The sequence below is a fragment of the Muscardinus avellanarius genome (genome assembly GCF_963383645.1).
Source record: "Muscardinus avellanarius genome assembly, chromosome: 7".
Taxonomy (NCBI): Eukaryota; Metazoa; Chordata; class Mammalia; order Rodentia; family Gliridae; genus Muscardinus; species Muscardinus avellanarius.
In genome coordinates this window covers 78,919,967-78,932,057 of record NC_137793.1, presented here as the reverse complement: position 1 = coordinate 78,932,057, position 12,091 = coordinate 78,919,967, and the positions used below count along the sequence as shown (strand labels likewise).

At 44.0% G+C, this 12,091-nt stretch overlaps 1 protein-coding gene across 1 annotated transcript; it reads right to left on the bottom strand.

Annotated features, from left to right (window-relative positions):
- Positions 1-7,244: 7,244 nt before the first annotated feature.
- On the bottom strand, positions 7,245-10,463 carry SLC30A1 (solute carrier family 30 member 1; the record flags this gene model as incomplete). Its single annotated transcript, XM_080698226.1, has 2 exons — positions 7,245-8,149; positions 9,842-10,463. The coding sequence occupies 2 exons, from the start codon at positions 10,461-10,463 to the stop codon at positions 7,245-7,247; spliced, it is 1,527 nt and encodes a 508-aa protein (XP_080554352.1).
- Positions 10,464-12,091: the final 1,628 nt, after the last annotated feature.

The window sequence follows — 12,091 nt, the reverse complement described above, 5'->3', positions numbered from 1 at the left end:
AAATGAGGCCAATATTTATTAAGTACTTAGGCAGTGGGCACTCATCAGAATGCTTTACTTGTATTGACTTATTTATTTACTCATTAGGACAATCTTCTAAGAGAAATACTAGTATTTTCTGCCATTTTTTCAGGTGATGAAACCAAGTCAGTATGTGTGGGATTTGAACACAGACTGTCTGGCTCAGGGCTAACCACTCTGCTGTGTGGTGCAATGTGCAGAACCTCCAGGGCTCAGTGCTTGGGCCAGGAATACTGCAGGGTTAATGTCATAGTTGAGAGCACAGAGCCACTAAAGCAGAACCAGGTTCACTGCTGGCTTCTCCACTTACTAGCTGTCTGGTAGTTCCTCAAATTTCTTACCCTCAGTTTCCTTATCTTGAAATCGGAGCATTTAAGTTCACAGAATAATGGCAAGGAATACTTGAGCTAAAACTTTTAGCATAGTGCCAGGACATAGAATAGGAATTTTTTCGTTTGTCTCATGTAATTCTTGGACCTGATAAGGGATGCATTGTTTCCATTTTACAGATCTCAAAACTGATACTCTAACCTGCCCAGGTCTGCTGAGTGTTGGGAGAGCGAGATAGACACGAGAAAGGGTGAAAATAAAGGAGAGGTGTGACCGGGCGTGGTGGCTTGTAATCCCAGCATTCAGGAGGCTGAGACTGGAGGATCACGGTTTGCAGACAGCCTCAGCTACTTAGTGAGGCCCTCTGCAACTCAGGGAGACCCTGTTTCAAAAATAAAGGATAAAAAAAATATGGCTGGGGGTGTAGCTCAGAGGTCAAATGCCTCTGGGTTGAATCCCCAGACCTGCAAAGAAAAGAGAGGGAGAGGGAGAGGGAGAGGGAGAGGGAGAGGGAGAGGGAGAGAGAGAGAGAGAGAGAGAGAGAGAGAGAGAGAGAGAGAGAGAGAGAGAGAAAGGGAGAGAGAGAAAGAGAGAGAAGAGGAGGGGAGGGGAGGGGAGGGGAGAGAGGGGAGGGGAGGGGGAGAGGGGAGAGAGGTGTGTGCTCTAAGTGGGTAAGAAGAGTGAGGAGGCGGCATCCTGGGAGCCTGTGAGATGCCCGTCTCTAGTCATACCAGGTGGCATCGTTGCGCTGTGAGCTCCCCTTAGGCTCAGACTGGTTCCCATTCTAACACTTGAGAAGGTTTGGACTCCCACCAAATCCCTTCAGGAACTATTTATCCCTTAAGCTTGATCTCTGAACACGCAAACCACAAGCATAGTTAAAGAAAACTGCTCGTCACAGTTCACATTCTCCGTTAGCCTTTCCTTCCTACCTTAGAGCCACAGATCAATGTTTCATGAACTTACTTAGCCAGTGTCAATTACTTATGTATTCGATGAAAAGTTATACTGCTGCCTATTTTGTCCAGCCCTTTTCTTTTCTTTTTTGTGGTACTGGGGGTGAAACCCAGAGGCTTTCTACCTCCGGCTCTACTCTCAGCCCTATTTTTACATTTTATTTGGAAACAGGGTCTCACTAAGTAGCTGAGGCTGGCTTCGAACCTGCGCGATCCTCCTGTCTCAGCCTCCCAAGCACGGGGATTACAAGCAGTGCGCCACCACGCCTGGCTTTGTGTCCAGCCCTTTTCTGATGAATTTTTCTTTACTAGTTGCAGTTTTACTCCAATGAAAACTGTCTTTATAATAGTGGGAAATTTGAGTGTATAAATTATATTTATGCACTCATCTATGTATATTAGTTTTTTATTGCTGCTACAACAAAGTACAACTTTAGTGGCTTGAAACAGGACAAGCTTATTGCCTTACCATTCTAGAGGTTGTTAGTTTGAAATGGGTTTCAGTGGAGCTGCAAATGGTTGGATAGCCTTTCTCCTGAACGCCCCAAGGGGGAAGAAAAAAGAAATATAAGGACAAAGAAGAGCCTGCTGCGTTGACTGATTAAAGTCCCTTTTCCATTCACTTCATGTTGCCTGCGTTGCTTGCCTCCTGGCCCCTTCCTCCGTCTTTAAAGTTAGCAGTGGGGCATCTTCACGTCCCTCTCTAAGCATGGCCCCTGCTCCTGTCCTATCATTTCAGTCATGGTGTCTTCTGACTTCAACTCTCTTGCCTCCTCTTCTAAGAGCCCTTATGTTACACCAGGGCCACCTGCATTATTCAAGATAATCTCACCACCTCAAGATCCTTAATGACATTTGCAAAGTCCCTTGCCATAAAAGATATTTGCAGGCTCTGGAGATGAAGACGTGGCCATCTTTGGCATTCTTCTATCACCATATGCTACCTAATTTTCCTAGCTCATTAACTATTAATAATGTCTAGAAACACGAGTTCCAATTGATTTACAATAAATACTGCCTCATCAACATCACTTTCAGAGCAACCTAAAGCTCTGGGGCAGGTGTCATTTCAGGGTAAAAATTCTGATAAACTTTACCTGGTATTGTCCTTGGCCTTTTTTGCCATTAAAAAGAGAGGATACTAGTTTGTAAACATTGGCACTTGTCCATCATGTGGATTAAAATCAAGGGAGGACCTAATCCTGTTAAAAATTCTCTCTTGTATAATTCAAGGCAAAAATGATACCAATTGGTAACAAAGTCTAAGAAAATTCTTTCATCTGATGACATTTTTAAGAAAATAAATATCAGTTTCAGCCAGGCAGTGGCACACGCTTGTATTCCCAGCATTTGGGAAGCCGAGACAGGATTGTGAGTCGCAGACAGCCTCAGCTTAGGTAGGCCATTTATTTATTTATTTATTTACTTACTTACTTATGGTACTGTGGATTGAACCCAGGGGCATTCTACCTCCGAGCTATACCCCCAGCCCTATCTTTTATTCTTTATTTTGAAACAGGGTCTCACTAAGTTGCAGAGGGCCTAAGTTGCTGAGGCTGGCTGTAAACCTGTGATCCTCCTGTCTCAGCATCCCAAGTACTGGGATTACTGTGCCACCTCACCCAGCCTACTCACTCTTTTCTAAAGATACTTGCCTTTCTTTAGAAAACTACTCTATCAAATTCCTTGATTATTTGTCTACTGCCATTTATTGCCAATTGATTTTTCTTCAACTATTATCTTCCAACCAAAAGATCAAGTTCTTTCAAGAAACGTATGTGAGACTTATTTGTGGAAGTTGAGGTTCAATTAACCACACTAATGTACTGAATTGCTCAGATGATCATATAAGTACAAAATAATTTCATTAGAAGCTACACTTATAAGTAAAACACAGGAAATACCAAAAGCAGCAGCTTAAACTCTAACATCTGTGTGTTTAATGCTTATGATAGAAAACCAACATACAATCACTAAGCATGCTCCACTACTGGGCCTCTGCGGTGAGTTAGCCTATTTTTACTGCTTCTGCCCACATTTGTTCTCTTCTGTGCCACTGGTCACATTGTGTTACACTCAGTTTTCCTTTCAATACCTGAAATCCATTTCTCTTTGTGTAACCACCCTAGTATAAGAGGGGAGGCCATATGCACAAAACAGATATTAAAATTAGTTTATTTTCTACTTAACTTTCAATAAATGAGAAGAAACACAGTAGTCTGTCTCATATAGAACATTTATAATACATAACAATCCATAAAGCCTCATGGTGAGGTAGGAACAGCTTTGGAAAATAACACACAGTCATAAAACATACAAAAAGTTAGAAGTTAGGTAAAACGCTGCAGCACTAAGACAGTTTATCTGCATTTAATGAGATGATAACTGCATTTAACTGCGCCGTATCTGGCCCAAAGACAGGCAACAGCAGACACAAACACAACACAATATAGAAGTTTCTTAGGAATCACAGAATACACTGATACACTTCATTGTGCTGTTTCAAGGCAGAACCATAGCATGGCGATTGGTGTCTTTTTATATATAACCACATATTAGTTGTATGTTACATTCCCTTCAGCATCTTCTTCCAAAGACACTGAACCCTAAGATTTTTGGTTTGAAAGTTTCAACAACATACACAAGGATCTTGTGCCAGTGAAGATGACTGCTAAGTATTCCAGACTGGTCAGCGAAACAAAATAGCATCGCCAGGCATCCTGGAGCTACACCAAACAGTGCTATTACAACTCCTACTCCAGAGACAGAGAAACACTGTATGACAGCTTCCATTTAAAAAACAACAAACAAAAATACCCTCTACCTTCCCAAGTTTTAACACTGTTTCATCACTTAACTGAAACTCAATATTAAAATAAATATCTTTATATTGTAGAATTACTCTCCCTATCTGTGTGTGTGTGAACATTTTAAGACAGCAGGTTAATGACAAGTGATCATTCAAATGATATCTGCTTATCAACAGTAAAAATCTTCAACTCAATACCAGTTAACCTACTAAGTATTTCACATTAGGTTCCATGAGTCTTTTCCCTCAAAACTCTCAAAAATTCAAAATTAACTGAATATTAACAAAACACAAACATGTTAACATAGCCTTCTACCTACTGTGATTTTCCAGGGTGCATTTGATGGAAATTTTTCCTATCCAAATTACACACCTTACAATAAAGTTATTCAGCATTTTGTTTCTAAAATGTTAATATATACATCAAAATTGTCTCTCAGGTTGATAGTTCTCTAATGTAAATACCTTCCAAGAAAAAAACAAACCATCAAATATGCAAAAAGTTGACAAGAGAGAATTAAATCTCTCAACACCTGAGGCTGCATTTGGCTTGGAAAAATTTCTGGTTGGTTTCAATTCAGGCACATGCAGCACCTCTTTTTCACTAAAATTTTGAGAAGACAAACAAGGATCAACATTCTACACTGATCTTGCTCAAATGTAAAAGAGCCAGTAGGAGAGATGCAACTCCTAAAACTGATGCAGTGTTAAAAAAGACAACACAGCATATTTAAATAATGGTATAAGTCTCCTAATAATTCAGGGTATTTCTCTCATTTTCTTTCAGGAAGGAATAAGCTATTTTGGAAGACACTTAAATTCCACAATATTTAAAATATAAAAAGCATGTCTTTTTTTTCCCTTAAAGGTAATGCTAATATAGCTAAAAAAAAAAAAAGGTTAGAAAGTGCATTGTAAAGAAATAAATAACTGCTAAAACTCAAAAGACGAGTAAGGGCCCACTGATTTTGCTATGACCAAGTCCTTTTGAAAAAAGGAAAAATCATGTGGTACCACTTTCTTATACATAAGCTACTTAAAAATTATGAAAAGAGAAATAACTAAACCTAAAGGCTGTTATCTTAAGCATTTTTGAAAAGTAAAACAACATAGTCCTTGTCCCATGCTTATATACCATTTCTTAAAATTCTCACTTGGGTAATGTCTTACATTTAGGTATTATACCACTTATAAGATACAGGCACCAAATAGAGAATTTGTAAAGAAAACCCCAGTGAATGTTATATATTTGACCAGTTATTCTTTTGTATCATTGCCAAAATGTTCATATAACAAATTGTTTTGAAATCTTAAGATCTTCTGCAAAGTATTAAATCAGGAATGTACATGATACAGTACAACATGCAGCTTTCTCTTGTTTCACCCAGATTGCTCAACTTCATGTTTAAAAAAAACAAACCCAAGCCTTTCTGCAAAATGTAAAGTAACTACCAGTTAAAGAACTAAATTACACAATATCAGGTAGGAGTATTAAAAGATCAAGATGTATTGCAAATTGGCAGGTTATGGTTTTGGCCCACTATAGTAAATGTGAACTTACAAACTATGTTCCTAAAATTACCTCATTTTCATTGGAAAAACTGGCTGTTCTTAAATAGGCCCATTGCCAGCAACAGGCACATAACTAGGGAAAAAACACCTCATCTATCCTAAAAGATCATCCCTTTTAAAAAGTAACGGCCATCTTCCAACACCTTCATCTTGAGACCTATTAAGCAATGAATTATTTCAAGCCCCAAAAGGTAGCCATCCCAAAAGTAGTCAGCTATAAAAGTTACTGAAGTAGTCAGAAAACCTTGTTTCTAGAAAAATAGAGCTATACATGAATAACTGATATTAATATTCATTCTTTTGAGGACAAAAATTTTCATTTTCTTCACATAGCAGAACCACTCTTCTATCCAGAAAAATATAACTTAAATAACCTTAAATATCTGTGTTGGACTTGAAATTTATAGCAATAATGCAATAGCCAAGAACAATTTCTTAGGTAGATATGGACACATGTTGCAAAATAAGCCACTGGTGTAAGAACTAAGCAATGTCATGACATGATGACTTACAGAATATTTTAATTTTTCCTTCATTATTATTTTTGCTTTCTAAGAATTCAATATCCAGATTGCATTAGCAATCTGATTTTTTTTCCCCCCTCAAGTGAGTGGTTCTTGGCAAAGCACAAGCATTGCTGGGTGTGTTCAAAAAGCTCTGTTTAAAACCATTCATGATTGGTCATCATGAAAAGACAAAGTTTAAAGATCCTTAAAAATACTTAGGTATTTTGTGAGCAAACTTTCAGCTCAGTGTTTCTAATACCAGTCTTTCAAAGAAAGTAATGCTGGTGAACATGTTCATGGTTTAAGACTAACTTTGGTAGAATAAAATGAATTGAATTTCTCAAAATAATTTAGAGATGTAATCTAAAGTATTAACATACAATAATCTGTTTAGTTTGGTAAACTTTCTTCCCTGCGCTTACTCCCTATATGCTCTACTATGTGTAAACTATAACTGTTTATTTATTAGATTAATACTCAACAATATAGAATATAGAATAGTAACTGATCTTACTTCCTGCTAACGGCCATGAGTCACTCTTAAAATATGCTGTCATTATGCTATGTAATGATTTCAAAGGGCAAGTAAACATTACCTGAATAGTCAAACAAACTTGTTGATAATTTTAAAGGTCCAAGCAATTATAATGCTAATAAACAAAATATAACAAATGGGAAAGGGGAGAAAAGCAGAGAAATTCCAGTAACAATTTAAATTTATTTATCCCCCTAATTTTTATCATGGGAAAACTGGAAAATCAAATGTCATTATGTTATATAAGGTTTATACTTACTTTAAACAAAATGTAACATAGTGTTAAAACTGGCTTTCAAAAATTGTTACAGCATAGCTGTACTCTGCATTAATAATCACAAAGTTGTAATATAGAACTCTGTTATGCAGTTCCATCATGTTCTTACAAAAATAGAATTAAAATGTGTGACCAGACAAGGACTTCAATTACACTACTTGGCAAACTTAGATTTCAATGGAGTCTTTTTCCTCTTGCAGTTTAAAGCAAAAGTCAAGTATCACATCTTTTTCAAGACTCACAAAGTTGATTCTGGTTGGTTGTTTGGCACTTTTTTAATCTCTATCACAACAGCAGGGATGTTTTCAACTTTAGTCCTCCTGGGCTTCTTCTCTAGATTGTCACTAAGTTCTAAACAAGAAATGCTAACTGCTGGGCCCTTTTCTGCATCCTTTCCAGAATGGGCTTGTGGCCGCGTCCCACAACACTGCTTCAAAGCACACTGAGTTCTGCAGGCAAGTTCACACGGGACTACACTTGCTTTAGAGCCTACACTAGCAAATTCAGGCTGAATGGTAGTAGCATGAATTCCGTGATTATGAAAAACGTCTTTAATGGTCTTAGCCACCTGCATGTATGATGTTGGATCTTCACATTTTATGTGAGCAGTGGCAATGATTCTGCTTCCAGCAAGTTGCCAAACATGTAATTCGTGAACTTCCTCAACTCCTTTAACTTCTCGAAGTTCTTTTATCAAATTTCTGATATCGATTTGTTTAGGAACAGTTTGTAGAAGAATAAGAGCAGATTCCTTAAGTAATGGATAAGTTGTGTAAAGAAGTATACAAACCATTGCAATACAAAGAGTTGGATCTAAATATAGCACCCAGCAAGGACCTGCCTCATGAACTGATGATGCATGAGTGCTATTAATTATTTCTACAAATGCTTTGCAGGGATCAGGGAAACATGTGTTCACACAAAATTCCCCTTCTGCACAACCTTTCCAAGAAAAGTAAAAGACCAAGGCATTTACTACTACAATCACTGAACCCAAGGCATCTCCAAGGACATGCAGAAAAACTCCTCGCATGTTAAGCTGTCCAGCCCTGTCTTCTTCCAATTCCACATGGTCAGATTCTCTGATAAGATTTCCATTCACTTGTACTTCCATTGCATCATCACTTCTGGATTTTTCTGGATCTGCAAAGAAACAAATTTATCAAATACATTGGAAGGGTTTATATAGGCATAATTCCTTTCAAGTGGTTAAAGGTGAGAATTCTGCTTAAAGCACAAACCTGTGCTCAGAACAATTTAATAGAAACTGACATCCTGAGAACAAGCCAGGATACAATGGCCAGGGGCTAAATTAAGTCATTATGATCATTGTTTCTCCACTCTACTCACCCCCACCCCATGTATCTTTTCTAAAGAGGCAGGGTCCTCTAAATACTCTCCTGTATTTTTTGGCATATACAAAGAAAACATAAAATGTCTCATTTGACACTGGGCTCTCTAGTCACTCTATTGCTGAAGTTGACTGCTTGAAAATAAAACCAGTTTTAACTTCTAAACACTTATGAATATCTTGGTAAAAAAAAAGTTTTTAAAGCCAACATATCAACAATCACAGACTATTAGTAAAGCTGAAACTAATTGATCACTACCGCCTCTAAAACCGTTTAAGTTCAAAATATTGATTACACACCAGAGTAGCTTAATTTTCTTTAGAATAACACCTGCCAGGTGGAATTAGAGAAAATCTATTAATGAATTTTTTTCAGTGCATAACTTGAACTATACTAACATGAATCCTTGCAGTTGAAAAAGGAAAACTGTACAGACACAGTGGCACACACTTGTAATACCAGTATTTGGGAAGCTTAACATGTTTCAGGAAAGCCCCAGCAACTTATTGGTGACATTCAGCAACTTAGTAAGACCCTGTTTTAAAATAAAAAGGGTTGGGGGTGTAGCTCAGAGGTTAAAAAAAAAAAATCCCCTTATTCAATCCCCAGTACCCAAAAGAAGAAAAAAGGGAAAATTGGCTGCAGTATAAGACAACGAGGTAACTAAACATAAGAAGGGGAAAAAAAAAAAGAAAATGGAAGGCAATACACCAAATTGTTAACATCTTTCAAGCTGGGTAGTATTTTGGTTGATTTTTTTTTTCATTTCTTTTTAATATTTATTTTCTAGATTTCCTTAAAGAGCACTTGTTTACAATGAAAAGCCTTCACTAAAAATATAAAATGAATACATTTCCACCACTTTTAGTACCATTATGAAAAGTCCTAAGTGAAGTAAATGTTAAAACATGCCCCAACAAGTCCCTAAGCCTATGATTTTCAGGATTAGGGGCCAATTACCTGAAATACACACCGCTGTTCACAAAAGAAACCTTTAACCAGGGTTTATATGTTCTGAATCCATCATTATGAAACTTGTTCAATGATGGCATAAGAACTGCTCTGGCAGAGCAAGGTTCCCAACACCCAACAACAGAGGAGGAATTGGGAGTTTTCTCCGTTTCCCAAGGGGGGCGAGGAACTGAATTAGACAGCATTCGTGACCCTGTTCTAACCTTAAGCAGACAAGTCTCTAGAAAAGACCATAAAGACAGCTTGGCGCAGGTGCAGACTGAAGTGGGATGACAGTCACCTTCTGACCCTCTTCTACGTCAGACCTACTGGTATTCCAGACCGCGCCCCCAGGCTCCTTCCTCGGGCGGAAAGGGGCCCGACTTGCACGCGTTGCGGGGCGTGCGCGGGACTGGAGGGTGCGGGCCGGGGCGCGCGGGCGCCAGGGGGCGTGCGGGCCATCCCGCCGAGGGCCCGGCGCGGGGCCAGGCTCCCTAGCCCCAGTCACCTGCGGCGGCGACTCCCTGCTCACCTGCCGGGTCCAGTTTCAGCCCGTTGGAGTTGCTGCTATTGGCCACCAGGGTGTTGGTCTCCTCCTGGTCAGGCCCGGGCTCGCCGGGGGCCACGTTGACATCGCTGCCCCCGGTGCGGTTGCTCTTGACGCGGGCCGCTTTGGGGAGGCCGTGGCTGTGGCCGTGCCCCCCGTGCGAGTGGCCGTGGCCGGAGTCCTGGCCGAAGCCGCTGTGATGGTGGAAGAGACAGAGCCCCAGCACGTTGACCAGCAGCCCTGCCAAGCCGACCCCGAGGACCACCAGCGGCTTCTGCATCTCGTGCGGCTCGATGAAGCGCTCGATAGCCTCCAGCAGGATGGCGAAGCAGAGGCCGGTCAGGAAGATGGCGTTCACCAGGGCCCCCATCACCTCGGCCCGGATCCAGCCGAACGTGTTCTTCTGAGTGGCGTGGGTCCGCCGGGCGAAGCGCTCGGCCACCAGCGCCACCACGAGCGCCAGCACGTCCGACAGCATGTGGAAGGAGTCGGAGAGCATCGCCAGCGACGAGGTCACCCGGCTCACCACCACCTCCAGCACCATGAACATGAAGGTCAGCATCAGCATGCACAGCAGCCGGCCCCGGTTCCGACTCCAGCACCCCATGGCTGCGGCTCGGGGGCCCGCCGGGGGCGGCCGGGCGAGGCGCGGGGGGCCGGCGAGCCGGCGGCCGAGGGGGGCGCGGGGCCCGCGGCGGGCGGCTCGGGAAACCGCTGGGGGCCCCCGCGGCCGCTCGGGGCGGGCCGGGGGTCAGGGCGCCGCGCCCCGCGCCTGCGGGCGTCCTCGGCCGGCCGGGGGGCGCTGCGGCTCAGGCGCCGGTCCGCGCAGCCGGCGAGGCCCGGCGCGGCCCCGGCAGCCCCCACACCCACAGCGGGGCGGCGGCGGCGGGGGGCTGGGGCGCCCGGAGCCGGGGCGCCGGCAGCAGGAACGGGAGCCCGAGCGGGCGGGCGGCGGGCGCGGGCGGCGGGCAGCTTCGCGCCGCGGAGGCTCGGAGCATCTGAGGGCGCTCCCGGCCGCTCTGCTCCGCCGAGGCCGGACTGAGGAGCCCACCGCGGAGGCGTTATAGAGGCGGCGGCCACGGCAGCTGCGCTCGGCCCGGTCTCGGGCGCCTTCTTCGCCCCCCCGCCTTTGCAGACGGTTTACAAAAAAACTTTGCTTTGCACTCGGAACCCCCGTTTTCACACGGACCTGAGCGTGACAAGGCCCCGGTGCCCCGCCCCCCAGACCCGGTACGCTTTCCCATTGGTCAGAAATCCTCACGACAGCCGTCGCGTCCCGCCCACCTGCGCTCTCTATTGGATAGAGGCTCGGAGGGGCGGCCGGGGGCGGGGTCTCGGCGCCAACCGATGGGGGCGGGGCCTTCCCCTCCTGGAGCCGGGCGTGGGCCGGGGGCAGCGGCCGGGTGCAGCGGCGGGCGTCCTGGGGGAGGGCTGGGGGCGCGGGCCGCGTGCAGCGGAGGGGGAGGGGCGGGCCAGGCCCCCTCCCCCCGGGCGTGGCCGAGTCGGCTCCGGGCGCTGCGGGTTCTCACATCCCGCAGCGCACCTGCGGGCCCGGGCCGCAGACAGACTTTGATCCTCAGAGCCGAGCCCACGTGGGGGCCGGCCGCCCGGCGGCGGTGACAGACCGGCCACCTGGGAGAGGCGCGGGGAGAGGCCCGGCCTGCGGGGCCCTCGGGTACGCCCTCCTGTCAGAGCAGCCTGAGATTAGGCCGACAGGCTCATAAACAAGTGCTGCATGTAACTTGGGACTCTGGGCTCAACCCTGAGCTGAGGAGTTAGTCCTCCGGACAGTTGCGAGGACCTGAACCGAATCTTTGCAAAGATTTCAGTAAAGCAGATTACCCCTACCCCCACCTCCCGGGAGACCGCGTATAAAGTCAGGTATTTGTCACTGATTATCCAAGGGCAGTTTCGGGTACAGACTTCAAGAAGGAGGAACCTGGATTCTTTGATCCTTGGCTGGTCGCTAGCTAGCTGCGAGACTTTGGGCACGCCGCCTGATCTCTCTACACCTGTTTCCTCATCTGTAAAGAGTTGGACGAATGGAACTCTTTAAGATTCCTTATAACTCTAAAATTCTAAAGCTCTATGATTTCACACTTTATTTATAGACTACAAACAGCGGAACCTGTGTTGGCCGCTAGGAGGGGAAGGGGCAAAAAGAATATAAAAGAAATAGTTGCCCAGGTGGAAGTAGAATGTACAAATTTCAAATTATGAAACTACTCTTAATAA